The 18,128-nt window shown below is 35.5% G+C and overlaps 1 protein-coding gene across 1 annotated transcript; it reads left to right on the top strand.

The window, feature by feature from the left end:
* Positions 1-1,327: 1,327 nt before the first annotated feature.
* LOC140799404 (deoxyribodipyrimidine photo-lyase) lies at positions 1,328-15,506 on the top strand. Its single transcript, XM_073153735.1, has 8 exons — positions 1,328-2,119; positions 2,198-2,438; positions 2,594-2,751; positions 2,897-2,933; positions 3,043-3,101; positions 3,547-3,628; positions 14,630-14,701; positions 14,846-15,506. The coding sequence occupies exons 1-8, from the start codon at positions 1,416-1,418 to the stop codon at positions 14,987-14,989; spliced, it is 1,497 nt and encodes a 498-aa protein (XP_073009836.1). The 5' UTR covers positions 1,328-1,415; the 3' UTR covers positions 14,990-15,506.
* The last annotated feature ends 2,622 nt before the right edge of the window (positions 15,507-18,128 follow it).

The raw sequence follows: 18,128 nt of genomic DNA, 5'->3' as shown, positions 1-18,128 counted from the left end.
CATATTTATCTAGTTAAATTTGTCATAAGCAATAACAAAGAATGCCCATATCAACTTCTCCCCCTTCATACTAAGAAGTAAACCTAGCATCCATCTAGCCATTGGAGGGGTATTAAGCTAGGATCTAATTGACCTTCAGCCACTGTTGGGTCAATAACTTGAGATCTAACCGTCTAAATCCTGTGATCCTGGATTCATTGGAAAGCTCTCTCCAAGAGCAACAATATCCAAAAATTCAAGAGGATCCGTCAGTTAGATTATTCGCATATCCTCTCGAAAGTTACGAGCTTTATCGAGTTCAAAACCGTTACAGATTGAAATAGTTCGGTTCATAACATTCCACCATGCTTCCGTTCATCTTGCCCTTAAGGTGTCTTGTTTATAACCTGAAAAAAATTTGTTTACAATCTGAATAAACCCGTTTACAACCCGAATAGCTTATACAAATTTGAATAATTTGTGCCACCGGATAGCCCGTTTATGACCTGTGTAACCTGTTGAATAAATGAATGTATTCATATTTAAAATTTTAACTCATTTAATAAATAGGTTATACTCGTGTTTGCATTATTATGGCTTAACCCTAACCTAATTAACCCAACCCAATTGTCACCTCTACCCAAAACCTATTAATGTCCAACATAATAAAATCGGGCCAAAGTTTGACTTAGGCTTGTTTTGGACCAGTGTGACTCGATTCGAAATTCTATTGAACCGGCTTTGGTCAACCCTTGTCCAAGCTCAGCCCGAGCTGATCCGTCCATCGAGGCCTAGTCCCTTCGGTTGTAATCTGCCCGACCATATTTGTTAAATCTATATTCCTTAATTTACTTACATTCATTTTCTTAAAAGTTTTGTTACTGCGTTAATTATAGACTAGGGAGCAACGTTAAAAAAATTTGATTTTGATTGATTGGTTTATATTCGGAGAGATAAAAGTCTGCCAAAAATATTTACGTTATTATTACTAAGACAAAGATATTCAACGAAGCCAAACAGAGATATACTCTAATTTGCCAGAGATAATTATTTTACTATTACAAAGACAAACAGTCCGGCCTGTTACTCGGCCAGAGTCCAGACCCGATTCAGTACTAGGTTGGGAATGAACAGGGCAAATCTTTGTCCAAGTCCGAGCCCGGTTTTATTATGGCTGGGTACTATTCAAGGGTCAGTGTAACCGAGTTCATAACTGAGTTCAAGCGACCTCGTTCGCGGGGCGTGAAACCCTCAGTTAGCCACGCCCGGTACTCGGACCCCAAGGGATAACGTCGCCCACGTATTCCCTCCCATTGGACGCGTCCATTTCTTTACCACAAGCTTCTTCCCTCCTCCCACTCCCTTTTTTAAAACTCTCTCTCTCTCTCTCTCTCTCTCTCTCTCTCTCTCTCTCTCTCTCTCTCTCTCTCTCTCCGATGGCTTCTTCCTTAACCCCGCCTCCTCCGCCTGCCCCAAATCCCACCCCAGTCCACCCAGGCCGCATCCGCCTCCTCTCCTCCGGTGCGCCCTCCCCCACCTCCACCTCTACCTCTGGCCCCGTCATCTACTGGATGTTCCGCGACCAACGAATCCGCGACAACTGGGCCATCCTCCACGCCGCGCAACTCGCCGCCTCCTCCTCCTCCTCCTCCTCTCCCCTCGCCGTCGCCTTCACCCTCTTCCCCTCTCCCTTCTTCCTCTCCGCCCGCTCCCGCCAACTCGCATTCATGCTCCGGTCCCTTCGCCTCCTCTCCCTCCACCTAACCTCCCTCAACATCCCCTTCTTCCTCCTCCGCGGCGATCCCGTTCTCACCCTTCCTTCCCTCCTTCGCCGCCTCAATGCTTCCGCTCTCGTCGCTGACTTCTCTCCTCTCCGCCCTTTTCGCTCCTCTCTCGATGCCATCGTTCGGGAAGTCGGAAATGAAATCACCGTCCACCAGGTCGATGCCCATAACGTCGTTCCCGTCTGGGCCGCCTCTGAACGGCTCGAGTACGCCGCGAAGACCATCCGACCCAAGATCCACCGCCTCCTCCCAGAGTACCTTGTTGAATTCCCCGACCTACCGAGGCTTTCCTCTCCCTGGATTGGCGAGGAGCCTCCTGGGATTAACTGGGATGAGCTCATCTCCGAGGTTAAAAGGTATAGTCGTGTGTGTTGTTAAATATCCCATTAGTCAAAATTGGATTTTGATGTGGAATTTTGTGTGCGGGGTTGTAGGGAAGCAGGGGACGTGCGGGAAATTGGGTGGTGCGAGCCAGGGGAGGACGCGGCAATGGAGATGCTGATGGGGAGAATGGATGGGTTTCTCACGAAGAGGATAAAGAACTATGTTACTGACCGGAATGATCCGGTGAAACCAAAGGGGCTGTCGGGGCTGTCGCCATACCTGCACTTTGGGCAAATCTCGGCACAGCGCTGTGCTCTCGAGGCAAAGGCGCGTAGAAAATTTAGTCCTCAGGTGAGCATATTATGTTCACACTGTTATCATTTTGAAATTTCGAGTTGTGTGCAATTAGTGCTGCTATTTTGGTTTCTTAATTATTCAGAACTTAGGAACTATTTTATAGAAGTTTGACTCTAGATCATTTGGTTAAACGACAAAACCTTGCATAGTCAGTCGATGCTTTCTTGGAGGAGTTGATCATTAGGAGGGAGCTGGCAGACAACTTCTGCTATTACCAGCCACAATATGATTCGTTGCAGGGTGCGTGGGAATGGGCTCGGAAAACTTTAATGGAGCATGCTTTAGATAAGAGAGAGCATATCTATACGTGAGTAAGTTGACTTGCTGCTCTTTGAGATCGGACTGGCCTCAGCTAACAGTGTTGAACATTTTGTGGTGTTTATTGTTTCTTCCTTGAGTTATTGAATCCAGTTGCTTGCATGTTGAGTTGAACTGGATTTTTTGGTTTGCAGGAGAGAGCAGCTGGAGAAAGCAAAAACTCATGATCCTGTAGGTTTTCCAGCTGAGGCTCTTTCATTTCTCATGATTGTAAATTTGGAAGTTGGTGAGTTTGGGTGCTTCTTACTGAGTGTATCCTAACAATATTTTCTCGTTTCAGCTTTGGAATGCATCACAACTGGAGATGGTTCATTATGGGAAGATGCATGGATTCATGCGGTAAAAGAGCCTGTCTTATCTTATTCTTTTCAACCTTGTGTGTTTTTCTTCATTTTGGTATGATGCAGAAGTTTTTCACACATAAGGAGATATTGCTAACTGACCATTTTTACCTGTACTCTAAGTTAATAGAAAGAGTGCTTTCAGATAGAAATTTTAGTAATAAAAAGTCATTATAGTCAGTTTTCCTACTTTTATTTATTTATTTTGCAAAGGCTCTTACTGTCTATTGTTGATTCAACATACTTCCACAGTATTGTTCGGAGTGGATCCTCTCAGAGCATACTATATAGTACACTCCATTATGTTCTCAGCTCTTATGTGATTGATATGTTTTAAGAAGCCTCTACTGAGTACTGACATTATGATAGACATCAAAGTGGATTTTCAAGTTGGTTATGTGAGAATAGATCCTGTTCTCTGCTAACATAGTAGTTCTTAGCAGGATGTATTGGGCGAAAAAGATTCTAGAGTGGACAAGTGGGCCTGAAGAAGCTCTTTCAACAGCAATATATTTAAATGACAAGGTATTAACTTCATCTGCAATTGTCAGTTCTCGTAGCTTATCTGCTAGACTGAGTACTCCATATATGCAGAAATATCTTAAATGTATTTCTGTATATCTTTTGCCTAGTTGAATTGATCAGCTATCTGGATCGTCTATTGTACTATGTCATATTCAGTGTTCAACCACCTTAATGCAACCTGAGCTAAGAGAAGTTGTTGGAATAATATAAGAGTCAGAGAAACAATAACAACGAGAAACAATAACAACAAAGCCTTTAGTGGCATGGCAATTATTTGTGGTCAGCTAAGAAATAAAGGGTAAAGCTATTTTATGCTGAAATGATATAGAAAGAGGAGAGAGAGAGGGAAATCAGATGGGAAGCATGGAAGAGGAAGAAGGACAGGCCATAACAAAGGGAGTGTTTTGGAATGCACCGAGGGATCAGAGAGTAGGATAGAGGCAAGAACAAGAGTGAAATGGCGGAAGAAATAGTACTGCGGTGACATTTTTCCTATAGATAGAACCTTGACATGAGAATACCATTATAGTTTAGCATATTTTCAAATCTAAAGTTCCTAGTGACCTCCTTTTGGCACACTATCTATGGTTATATATAGCTATTGCTATTTATATGGGATTTTTAGGTATAATTTTTATAGCGTGAAGTATTAGTTAACTTATTGGGCAAGTTTGATTGCCTCACAGAGATATTAGAAGAGATGATGACTAGCAATAGTTTCATGACAAGGACGACGACCACCAACAATTTCACGATGATGATGATGATGATGATGACCACCAAATTTTCTTTATCTACTATACAATTCTACGTGGTTTTGTGTTAGCGTTCATCATTAGTGATCATATCTCATACTATGAGTACTAATTCTATTTTACTATTTATTTGCTATTCTTTCTAGAATTTTCTAGATTTTTTATTTTTAGAAAAATGACCAACCCAAAGAAACCCAAAAGTCTTATCCAAAACACTGAAATTGTTCGAAACTCCATAGGTTTTGTTCAAGTTTGAAAAATCGGGTTCAGCCTTTTGAAAAACGATACGAATTGGTCGGATTGGCCGTATCGGTTGCTCGGACCGGATTGGCCGTATCGGTTGCTCGGATCGGATTGGATCAATTTTTTTTTAATTACATAAAATTCTAAATATTATGTATAACATGTAGGAAATTTTTTAAAAATTTAGAAAATAAGACAAGAAAAAGAAAATAATAATTATTCACATATGAGCTCTAAAAATTAAACAAAAGTACTAACTTAGTCAAAAGTCAAAACTTCGATGAATACTGAGCTGACTCTCGTGAATCCCTGTGGTCGTCTTCATCATAATCATTATTAGTTTGTATATAATGATGTCTAGGGCTTGGTGTTTCAAAAATTATATCATTCATATCAAATGGATCTTGTTGTTTCTGAGGAGGATAATAATCAATATGTGAATCTTGTGTCTGAGGATATTAAAGATACGAGGAGGATAATAACCCAAGATATAGATCATGTGATGATTCCAAACAATGAATACTTGATGAACTATAGTCATAGGAAAGAACATTCTGATAATAACGTTGTTGATATGTATATACATTCTCAGTTTCTTTTTCTTCAATTTCTATGCTTTCTTGACTTCTCTCAGCAAATGTGGAATGGACGATCTCACCATCAGGTGTATCATCAGGATCATTAGGATTATCGCTGGCACTAGTAGCTATACTAGCCTTTGTTCTAGTCGTGGTCTCTCCTCCATTGTCTTATCTAACTATGGGTTATCTTTATTATCTAATAATTTATCTTTCACTTCTTCAATCCATGGAGTTAGAGTCTTTTTCATCAAAAACATAATTTAAATCAATTAGTTGATCATTTTTTGTCTTTCTTTTTAAATTTTTCTCCCTCAATCTCATATTATAATGACAAAATACTAATTTTTTTAATATCCCTATTGTCAATTGATTACGTATTTTGGTGTGGATTAAGGAAAAGGTAGTCCAATTTTTTTCACATTATGATAAGACACAGTTTGACTTAAGATTTTCTTTGCTATTGATGTCAAATTTAGTGTTTCTTATTTATAAATGGACTACTATTCAGGTGGATTGTTATGAGATATAGCTGCAGCAACTTTAGTAGTACTCAATGTTAATGCGGCCGCGGATGGCGGGCGGTCACCCCACCGCCTAGCGCCTTGGCAGAAGGCGGGCGACAAGGCAAGTGACAAGACGGTCTAGCATTTTTAATATAAAAAAATTATAAATAAATAAATAAACATATATAATATACATAATCACAATTCACAACCATAATAACATAAATATAAGGATTCCAGTTTCGGTCGATCCTGAGTGGGATCTGCCGAAACGGCTCGGGATCGGCTGGTTTCGACCTGTACACCCTGCAGCAGCAGCAGACAACTGTTATGATAGCAGTTGTGACAAGCTATTCAGTGACAATCTGATCTCGGCTGTCTGAGAGAGAGAGAGAGAGAGAGAGAGAGAGAGAGAGAGAGAGAGAGAGAGAGAGGAAGAGAGAGTGAGGGAGAGGGAAAGATTAAAAAAAAAGAGGGTGAGAAAGAGAGAGAGAGAAAGATAGGAAAAAAAGTATGGGAGAGAATAGATATTTCAGACTAACAGTTAGAGGGATAGGAAAGAAGAGAGGGAGGAAGAAAGATTTTTATTTTTTAGGCTTTATATGTGAGTGATTATTATTTCTTATTTTCTTATAATTTTTCTAAATTTTTAGAAATTTCTCAACATTTTTAATAATATTTAGAATTTTATTTAATTAAAATAGCCCGATCCGATACACGCGACCGATACGTATCATTTTTCTAGACGGCCGATCGTGATCCCGATACCGATTTTTGGAACCTTGCATAAATACATAAATAGCAACAAGTTCTAAAATAAAATACTAAATAACATAATCACAATTCACAACCATAATAACATAATCACAATTCACAACTACAATAACATAACCATAATTCACAACTATAATAACATAAATACATAATCAAAGATTCAAAATTATCACAACCATAAGTTCCTAGCAACAAGGTCACAATCATAACAAATAATATGATAAAACATATCAAAATCATAAGGTCCATAACAAATAACATATAATCAAAAATTCAAAATTATCAAGTTCATAACAAGTTCACAATTATAACATAAAGGCCATCTTCTAATCTTCTTCACAATCTATGGGAGGAACTTCATCTACCAAAAGATTATCATCAGAATCATCATCAAAATCTAGCTCAACATCATCCTCATCATCTGTTTCTTCATCCGACTCAATTAATTGCTCATCTAGAGAAGTGGAAGGAGTGGTACTAGTAGTAGCTTGAGTAGATCTAGTGCTCCTCCTTGATCTTAAATATTCTTTGGCTCCTGATGCTTCTGTCACCATCTCCCAAGTTAACCCTTCACCTGAAAACACCTCTTGCTCTACATGATCATTATCCAACCATTCCCTTGCATTATTTCTTTCTTTTGAAACGATTGGATCCTTTTCTTTTGCTATCTTTCGATCCTTCATTTTTGCATTAAATTGTACATAAACAAGATCATTTAGCCTCTTCACTTCCAATCTATTTCTCTTCTTTGAATGATTCTGAAATCATCAAATCAAAAACTAAATCAATTTGATAATAAAATTCATCAATTTAGCTTAGTCAATACAATGATTAATGATATATTACCCATTCAAAGGAGCTCTAATTTCTTTCACATCCTGAGGAGCTACATGTTAAATGAAGAATCTTAACCGCCATACATTTCAAGTAGGGGGCAGCGGCTCCATATACACTCCACCAATGAGTTATAACCATAACAATTAAAAAGTAACTTAGTAACATACAAAGAATAAAACTATAAAAGACATGTTTTACACTTTTACAACATATGCTAATTAATAATTATTACCTGGGTTGAATTCATCATTGTTAACTTCTCTTGTTAATCTTGCTAGCGGTCTCCCAAATATCCCAGTGGCATTCTTATATGCTTTCATCTCCACATTTGAAATGTGAACTTGAATGACTTGATCTGGATAAAAGTTCTCAATACAACTAAGAACACCATCCATTACATTAAAGTCAGTCTCCATCTCATCCAAATCTTTATAAAAATAGTATGGATTTAAGCGTGGAGATGTGTATCAAGCTTTCCATTTGTGTAGTGATCAATTGCATCTAGAAAAGGCTTGGAAGATGTCTCATTATTATTGAAAATATTCTTTATTTCTTTTTTGACATCTTTCAATCCACCGTATATGAATCCCATTGGTAGCTTTCTTTCACCATCAATAACTCGTAGCAACTTCACCAAAGGAGTGAATACTTTAACTGCTAATGACACTTGCCTCTAAAATTGATTATTGAGGATAGTAGAATAAACCCTCTTTCCTTTCGCAGTTTTTGACCATTTGCAACTTAAAAATTCATCGGAAGTAAAAATTCATCTCTGTAATATGAGAAATGAAGTGACAAATCTTGTAACCCCGGGTCTCACGATCTCCCTTTTTTGTGTAAGCTGACGCATCAAACTCAATGTTTTGTGATGTCCATAAATGATTACAGTGATTTCCCTTCCACGTTCAATTGAACCCTTAATCCTTCCTTTCTTTGATATCATCTCTAACATCAAATCTATACAATGGGTCGCACAAGATGTCCAATATATACGAGGATAATTTTGTTTTAGCAACCATGCAACTGCTAAGTTAGTAGTAGCATAATCAGTCATAACTTAAAGTACATTTTCCTCTCCCACTTCCTTGATACCCTCAACAACAATATTGTGAATGTATTCACCTGTATGTGAATCTTTAGAGCAATCAACTGAACGTAGAAAACTAACCCCCATCTCACAATTAGCACATAAATCATAATGCTTCTTCCTTTTCGATCTGTCCAAGCGTCAGTTAAAATGGAGCAGCCATTTTTCTTCCATGCAGCTCTATGGTTCTCTAAATCATCATTTGTTTTAGCCACTTGCTTCTTTAAAAGTGGCTCACGTAACTCATGCATAGTTGCCGGCTTGAACCTCGGACCATACTGACTAACTGCTTCCATCAAAACATGAAATGATTTATCAAGAACAACATTAAAGGGAATGCCACACTTATAAACCCAATGAGCTAAGTACATTAGCACTCTATCTCTTTGTTCTTTTGCAAAAGTATCTTTTATACTTGTCTGGACCATCTTCCCCCGCTCTCTAATTGAAAATTCTGGACAATAGATGTATATTTGTCTAAAGGATCTCTACTTCTTGGCCTTTTACTTCCAACTTCTAAAATTTTTGGATCTTCATTTTCTCCAAATATATTTACTTCTGCTTTCAATTCTGCTTCCTCTTTTGATTTATCCTCCTTTCTCCTTTTGTTGCCCTCTATATGCTCTTTAATAACTTTTTTTGCCTCATCTGTAGCTTTTGGACAAGGCGCAACATCACCTCTAACATGAGCGATATGCTTTTTGAATCTACTAATTCCTCCCTTGGTAACCTTCTCACAAAATCTACATTTCACCGTGTTGGCATCAATTTTATTTGGCAGGTATCTATATTGCCCCCCTGGATCATTGGAGCCAACAGGCACAAAAAATTTAGATGAAGTTGACCCAACCACAGACGGTGTTTGAGAGGAATTAGTGATCATATTTTACTACCTGTATTCCGTAATAAAATTGGGCAAAAAACAAATATGATTGATAATTCATAATTCACATTTCAGATTTAAAAATAGTAATTAATTATTGTTTTACCTCTAGTAAAACAGATAGTAAGATATTTACTAATTATTGATTACTAATTTACTCTCTAGTTAATACTTAATAACTTAATCCAGTAATTCACTAATTCAAGAGAAATGTTAGAAACAGATTAACACTAAAAATTAACTCAGTGTTAAATCTTAATCTATAATCTTAATTTCTGAATTAGTTAGAGGAATTAAGAAATAAGAAACAGAGAAAAACATATTATGAGACAATTACTGAATTAATTTCTGAATCAAATAATTAACAATCTTAATTAACAGAATTAGAGAAAAAATAGAAGAAATGAGGAACTAAGTAATAAGAAATAGAGAAAAACTGAAAAACATATTATCACTTATCAGATAGTTACTAAATTAATTTATGAATTAAGTAATTAACAATCATTAACAGATTACTAATTAACATTCAAGTATTCAACAGATTAGCAGATAACTACTTTAATTAATTTCTAAATTAACTAGAGGAATTAAGTAATAAGAAACACTGAAACAGAGAAAAACTGAAAAACATATTATCAGATAATTACTAAATTAATTTCTGAATTAAGTAATTAACCATCATTAACAGATAATCACTAAATATATTCAACATATTATCATTATTATCAGATAATCACTAAGTAACTAACAGATTAAGATTTAACTACTTTAGACAGAATTGAAAATTAAAAAAAAATTTAGTGAGAGGAGTGAGAGAGAGAGAGAGGAGAGAGTGAGAGAGAGTGAGATTGTGTGAGAGAGAGAGAGGGCGCAGCGAGCAGCGAGAGAGAGAAGAAATATTAATGGTTAATGGTATTGGTTAGTTTTTTCAGTGGATATTGGATAATTCGATTCACTATAGAAAAACCTGATAAGGCAGGTTTGGCGGGCCAAAGCGCCAACCTGCCTTATCGAGCCGCGCAGCTTGCTAGCGCTTTTTGGCGCTCAGGCGGCACGCCAATGCGGCAGACCGCCTTCTATGAGCGCCAGACGGAGTGGCGGGGCGGCCGCCATGGCGACCGCCTTTTTCGCTTTTCAATACATTGGTAGTACTGAATTGGTTAGCTCTCAATCTATATTTCCCGATCTGAAATCTATTATTGAATACATTTTATAAGAAATTAAATATATTAAAATTTGAAATAAATAATAATAAAATTATTTAATTAAATAATAACTCATTTCTCTATCGCAAAGGATTTGCTTATGAATATTAGACTTTAGTTTGTTGACTAATTTTCTAACTCTCTGCAAGACTTCAATATTATTATTGACATTTGTATAGAATTGAAATCTTATATTTAGAAAATATCATGTAGAAATTTATAATTTATAATTTATAGGCATTCAAATTTTAAATAAAAATAAATTAATAAACTAATGCTTACTAGCAGCATATATATCTTTATATATTTTTTTGTTCCATCTGGAGTCAATTAACTTCCACCATTTTCTATAATTTTTGCCCACATTTTTTTTATTGACTTTTTTGTTAAGTCCATAGCCTCGTATAAAAAACTCATCTCAGACTTGTTGTCACTGTCTACAAATCATAATACCTTAACAAAAGGCTCAAACATTGCAGTGGTAATTGTAATATTATGCCAAAATGTATTTCCTACTTCAAAGCTTTACCTAAATTTTGATCTTTAAGTTTTATATTTTTAACTTTTGTATACCACTCTGCTGATGTAAATACCCATATAATTTTATCTTTATATCACATTATGTTATCTAATGTTAGAAAATGAGTGATAAATCTGGTGAGGTTAGGTTTGATAATATCTCTACCACTAGTTATCTATTTAAGCAAATTAAGAACCCAACTATGATTATATATGAAGTTTGTCAGCTTTTGACCTTCATGTATGACTATCTTAATTTCAGGATCTTTGGCAATATCTTTTAATATGAGATCAAGAGAATATGCAGCATATGACATCCAATATAAATGTTGTATTTTTATCATAAGTAATTGTCTAGTAGCCTTATAATTTGTCCCATTATCAGTAATCACTTAGACTTACCAATTTCTTATACTACTTCATCCATTAATTGAAAAATATAATTTGTATTTTTAAAATGAGTAGTAGCATCCATAAATTTTAAAAATATTGTTCCCATGCTTGAGCACATTAGGAAATTAATTGTATTTCTTATATTTTATGGTAGTCTATCTATTACATATTAATGTATAACCAAATTCATCTCAATACTTTTTAAAAATCTCAATATAAGTATAAAGCTCATCTACCTCTGAGTCAAGATATTTAGTAGTAATATACTTTGAATTAAGGGCGGAATACTAGATTTTACTGATTGTATAGCATCCACCATTGTTAGATAATAATGTCTATCAACTATATTAAAAAGAATATGATTGTAGAAGAAAAATTTAGAGATAGCCCTACCAATATATTTCTTTGCATTTTTAATCCCTTTGAAAGCTGTACTGATAGTAGTTTGTGTACAACCCTTTTTTTTGAAGATATGTATCCATCAATCCAATAATTTTAGACTCTGCTGTAAAATCCGTAACACCAAGGGTCTAAGAACTAGTGCCCCCATATTTTCTTCTCCCTACATATGAATTGAATTGATCTATATTTTTGAAAGCTACCACTAGGTCCACCACTGTTTTTTCTCATCTCCTCATCTCTTTATATATTTTTACTTTCTTTCATGCCCTCCTCATCTGGCTCTCCTCATCTGGCTCTCCTCGTCATCCTCCCCACTTTGCTCACTGCTATTATCATTAATATTTTCATGGTCATGAATCAATTCTTGACGAATCTTTAATTTTCTTCTTTTTGTAGTTTTTTTTATTTTTCTATTTGCTTATTAGATGAGCTAATATTTCTCTTTTGACTTCCAAACTAATTTGAGTGCAAACTGCTATATTTTCTTATCTTTCAACCAAATGTTTTTTCAGATTACTAACACTGACAGTTATTTTCTTTCTATACTAGTTGCATTTGATATGCTTTTTATTTTGGTTAAAAGCAATGCAATATTACCAGCCAATATCGGTATCTTGTGACTTCTTTTGGAGCCATTTTAATTTTAATATAAACACTTAAACAGAGAACAAATTAAAATATAAATTATAATTTAGAAAATAAAAAAATACAATTTCAACAAACTAAATAATTCAGAAAAAATTAAAATACAATTTCAGCATATATTTAATTTCAATTTCAGAAAATTAAATAATTCGGAAAATATTTAATCTCGATTTTTGCAAATTAAATAACTCAGAAAATATTTAATCACAATTTCAGCAAATTAAATAATTTAGTAAATTTTAATTTCAATTTCAGAAAATTAAATAATTCAGTAAATATTTAATTACAATTTTAGTAAATTCAACAAAGAACAATTTGGATTTTTGAGAGTTATTATGTGGAAAAAGAATTAATAGAGAGAAGAAAAAGAAGAAGCGATTAAAGAGAAGAAATCAAAAGAAAAAAAATTCTTTTTGACTTTCACAAAAACTAAGAGATTAGAGAAAAAGAAAACAAAAAAAAAGGTGCAGTGAAAGAAGAAGAAAGAGAAAGAGAGTAAAAAAAAATAAAAATTGAGAGAAAAAATTAAATAAAATTATAAAAATAGATATCGGAGTTCGTCAAAGCTAGATTTGTGTCGTCAGAGTTCGTCAGAGCTAGATCTCTCCGTTAGAAAGAGTGAGAGTGAGAAGAAAAAGAAAAATGAGTGAAAGAGAGAGAGAGAGCGTGAGGAGAAAAGAGTAAAGAGAGAAAGAAGTTTTCTGGCTTGGGGACATCAATAATTGATGTCCTCGGGTCGGATCGGGTTAGATCCATAGTAGATCTAGCCTAGTTTAATCAAAACCGGCCGATCCAACGAACCTTGGTTTTGTTGTTTTTTTTCTTTTTCTTGACCAAAATTTGGAACCATGTTTGTAAGGACCGTTGAGAAATATTCTTTTTATAACTAAATTGCCCTTTAGGTGGGATTCTGCACATGCTAGAAAATGGAAGAGGGAAGAGATGCAATTTAGTCGTAGAATACATAAGAATGTTTCTACTCTCAAATGAACTAATAGGAGATAACTTTGAACAAACATACCTGACATGAGGAATGTTGATGCAAATAGGAATTTTTTCATAATAATACTAGAATGTAAGTCTCGATGCATATGCTCTAAAATGTCTTTTGTAAGCATAAATGTGATGTCTTGTACTTTTGTAGTGACCATTTTGGTAGATTGTCAGATATTTTTAAGGAAATTATGTATTTTGGGGAATGTAAAGTCAAATTTGATATTTGTGTAGTATTTTATAGTTATTCATGATAGAGTCCTGATTTTTCAAAGGATAAGCTTGGTATTTTGTGAAAAGAGAGATGTTTGTGGTATTTTGAAATCTAGAGTGATATATTTTGGTTGCCTTAAGTTGTCTTTCTCTATCAATTTTAACATCCACTCCCTTTTTGCTAGAAATGTACATAAAGTTAATTTCTTTTGAGGCCATTAGGTCCTAAATTAAGTTGTTAGACAACGAGTCACATTATATATTATACCTTTGATGCTCTTAGTATCGCATGTGAACGAATGAAAGGTAATAGTGTGATATTCTTCACATTGCACAAGAATAAATAACAAAAATATAAGGATTAAATGGGACTAAATGAGGTTTGAATTTTAGACCTCTAGAAAATCAAACTCACATATTATGTTAACCCATTAGCTACTCTAAAAGTTTAAGTTATTAGGTAATAGATCAATAATGTATATTATACTTTTAATATAGTTTAAATTGGAATATGTGATTATCAATTTTATTATATTGAGACTCTGGATTGGAGACACATGTTGCTTTGTGACTTTGGATATCATCGCAAGCTATAAAGTTTTTTGATTTTTTATAGTGGTATTTTATCATATCTTTCTTGGAGTACATATATGATACATGTACCTAGCAATGTATGTACAAAATCTGCCTTGTAAAACCTATGGTCTTATGGTATAGGGGAAGATAGGAAGGTAGCTACAGATGGACGGCAGTTTTTATTCTTCTGTTTGAGTAGTGTCTTATACATAATTCTTGATCTACAGCATATCTAGCGCCAGTATTATGCTAGTTGAGACATGAGAATGAGATTTTACAGATGTCATTTGTTTATTACATCTTACCTTTTTGTTTGAACTGTGCTTTCATGATAGAACATACCATTGTTACATCTCTTTTTAGCCATAATCTGACAACTCTACTTCTTGTAGTATGAGATTGATGGTAGAGATCCAAACGGCTACGTTGGTTGTATGTGGTCGATATGTGGTGTCCACGATCAGGTTTGTTTTCTGCATTGGTGGGCCAAAGGTTTTACTCCCTGCTATTTTAGTGGATCATGATATAAAATTTCCAGGCATGTAATTGAGATGGTCAACAGTTTCTATTACTGATGGCTCTTTATCTTTCATATCGTATAATCACAGGGCTGGAAAGAGAGGCCAGTTTTCGGGAAAATACGCTACATGAACTATGCCGGGTGCAAAAGAAAATTCAACGTTGATGCGTATATTTCTTATGTGAACAGACTAGTTAGTGGAACCAAGAAAAGGAAATCTGAAAGCCTTTAAGTTTGTTAACCAAGCACTGCAGATCTGAGATCTGAGAATGAGAACTGCATCTCAAAACGAGAAGACCATGCATGGCATCCTGAATATCAAAGCAGATCACAATGATGAGATTTTCTACTCTTAAGCATTCACCATCTCACACATTTATTTTGGTGTGAATCGGAAGATAAAATTAGCCAATTTTGGCTCAATTTCTTTCTAGGTCATGGATGCTACAAACCATCTGTCATCATGGTCGCAAGTTAGATATACAGCGGATGTATTGCAGGGTAAATACATCATATTTCAGTGATAATTATTCGATAGTATACTTTGAAAGGTCCGGGATGACAATGATGCAACTCCCTGACCCATCTATGTTCTTTTTGGAAGCGATCGTTGTGGAGTTCGTCATTCTTAGGTCAAACAGGATGTTTGTCTAAAGTAGGAGTTGATTATTTCTGACCCATCATTGTTAAGCATGTACAGATGTAAAACATTTATCCTGATGTAGTAAGATTAGCTCGGATTGGTTGAATCATATGTTCTTAATTTTGCATCCATCCTTTTACCTATTACTTTATATAAAAGGGAATTGAGATGTCAAAGATTATGCGAAATCTGTATGCAATTTGAAATTGGAAATTTGAAATCATGTTGGTATGTTTTGACGAGTGACTTTCCATGCATAATTTGATTCAGATTATATGCAATTGACATCTGTGCCTTCACCTACGAAGAGTGTAAAAGTAGCAGACTCTCAGGTGATGTATGGTCCACTATTATGTGTTGGGTATGGGATCCACTTAAATGGATAAAAAGAAATAGAAAAGAGGGCTGTTGCTTTGTTCGAGTTATGAGATTAGAGAAATATAAAAAGAACTTTCGAAAGAAAAAGATAATGGTTTTCTTAGAGAATTTATGAAATTTATCTGAAGGAAGGGAAGATCTTGTCTAAGCCATTCTTTAGAGGGAGAACAACTTTGTGAAACTATCATCTTTGGTGAATTACTATTCTCTTGTGAAGCATTAATCTTTTGTTTGGTTGTTTCTCCTTGGTGTGTGATCTAAGAAAGTGGTCATCTAGCTTTGGCTAAAGAAGAATTTTATAAGCCAATTAATTGATTATAGCAAAGGTTTAAGGTAGACCTACATCCCTCAAGTTTTCCTCTCGTTGGAGGGTTTTCATGTCTGTAGCTTATATTTGATTGCTATTGTTATAAATTCATTCCATTTGCACAAGATAAGGAAATTAGTATCTTAACTTGTGGATCTTTACTATCAAATGCTATCAGAGGAAGATTTGTGCCAACAAGGTGTTCAACAAAATTCTAGTGTGACTAGAATGGTGGATTCCATAAGCATGGTCAAGTTTTTTTTTTTCCAACAGTTTCATTAAAACACTAATAACAACCTGATACCCAGATTAAGAGAGGGAATAAAGTTATGACTCTTTGACACAAATAGCACATTTGACAATAATAGGCAACACTATAAAAGAAAGCAAAATAGTATTCCCGAGGACAAAAAAAAAATATAATGAAAAAACATAGCTTTTGCGAATTCACATAAGCAAAAGACCAAAAGATATCTTGCATGTAGCTTCGTTTGTGAAACAATAGTTGAAGGCAACAACCTTGTGATTTCCCAAGATGCTGGAGAAGCGAGAATCCCCAATTTATAATAGAAGTACCAAAAATATAAAAATACAAACACTAAGAAATCAAACATACATCTTCCCATCAAAAGACTAAACAAAAGAGATGAAATATCACAACAACACGACATGAGCTAGAGTAGTGTTAGCGAAAAAAATCTAAACCGATTTTCACATCCCATTGCCAACTCGCTCGAGCACCTCACTCACTTTCTGACCAACACTAATTCAACCAGTATCTACCTCAGCATGACTTAGGGAAGGAAGGTGGAAGGGCCTTTCCCGACCCACAGAATGTCACATAGGATCGCTCTAGAGGAAACACTAGCCGAGCAAGGCATGGGCGGGCTAAGAAAATGGTTAGCAACGAGAAGGGGTCAGGAGGGGATGGTTGACATTTCCCTGTCCCATGAGAAGAAATAAGGAAGATAGGTAGTGATGATAATGTGGAAGTGCAAGAGCATTAGCAATGTGAAAGTGTGACAACAATGACGCATAGGGAAGAAGGGGAGAAGAGGTGGTGCTCTAGGAAGAAGATGAAGAGAGAGAGAAATAAGGGGAGGAGGGATACGACAAAGATAGGAGAGAGGCCTCTCCGTTCCTCCTAGCCAAATGCTAGGGGAGAGGGAGAAGGCATGTCAACGGCTATGCTAGGATTATGGGTAATGTTGGAGAGAACTCGAGATATTACAAGCATGACCAAGTTGAGATTATCTAATTATGCTACTTAGAAGCCTAGATGAGTCATTTATTTGAAGAATTTGTATAAACCTATCCATGGTGACGATGTTATGCCTGGAGAGATCTAACAAAGAATGAGGGATAATAAATAGAAAAGTAGGTACACAGATAAGGCAATGGGTTAGTCAAAACTGTCTTTCATCATGTTGCTAAAGAAGTTAATATTTTCCCTTTATCAAATAATATAAGAGAAAGACTACATAGAGCAAAGTTTCTTATGAATTTGACATACAAAAGAAGTGTGAATGAGAAATTATGCGACTTACAAGGATTGGTGAATTAGCTGATCACCATGCATGAAGCTTGTTGCAGATGAAGAGTTGCAAGCATTACTGCATCTTAATTTTAAATAGTGAAATTCTTTCGGTGTCCTCATATGGATCGTGCATCCATTCCCAATCAAGCTCAGATGAAGGAAAGAAGTCCATGTAGTTGAAGGAGAATAATCTCAAAATATTCTCCAGTAGTCAGAAAATTATAAAATTAGTGGTGATCGTTCTGTATCTTCCTGATCTATGTTTTTGATATTCATGCCCTTCGTAGATTCTGACTGCACCTGGGGGTGAAAATACACAATATTGTGGTGAAAGTGGAGATGACGAGTGATGGTGATGATGGTGATAGTGGTGATGGTGATAGTGGTGATGGATTTGGTGGCACGTGGTGTTGAAGGGATAAGGATGAGGGGGCAGAAGTTGGTCAAGATCCCAAGGAGGAGGGAGGACTCAATAGTTAAGGGGGATTAGAGGTAACTAGCGACGA

Source organism: Typha latifolia, chromosome 12 (assembly GCF_019914945.1).
Source record: "Typha latifolia isolate L0001 chromosome 12, TyphaL0001v2, whole genome shotgun sequence".
NCBI lineage: Eukaryota > Viridiplantae > Streptophyta > Magnoliopsida > Poales > Typhaceae > Typha > Typha latifolia.
Note: the sequence above shows the minus strand (reverse complement) of the source record. Positions and strands in the feature narration are given on the sequence as shown.

Bases quoted from the DNA above. Each gene is read 5' to 3' on its own strand.
- LOC140799404 (XM_073153735.1), top strand. From the start codon at position 1,416: ATGGCTTCTTCCTTAACCCCGCCTCCTCCGCCTGCCCCAAATCCCACC. The intron at 2,439-2,593 runs GTGAGCATATTA...AACCTTGCATAG, and splicing joins GTAGAAAATTTAGTCCTCAG to TCAGTCGATGCTTTCTTGGA. The intron at 3,102-3,546 runs GTAAAAGAGCCT...AGTTCTTAGCAG, and splicing joins AAGATGCATGGATTCATGCG to GATGTATTGGGCGAAAAAGA.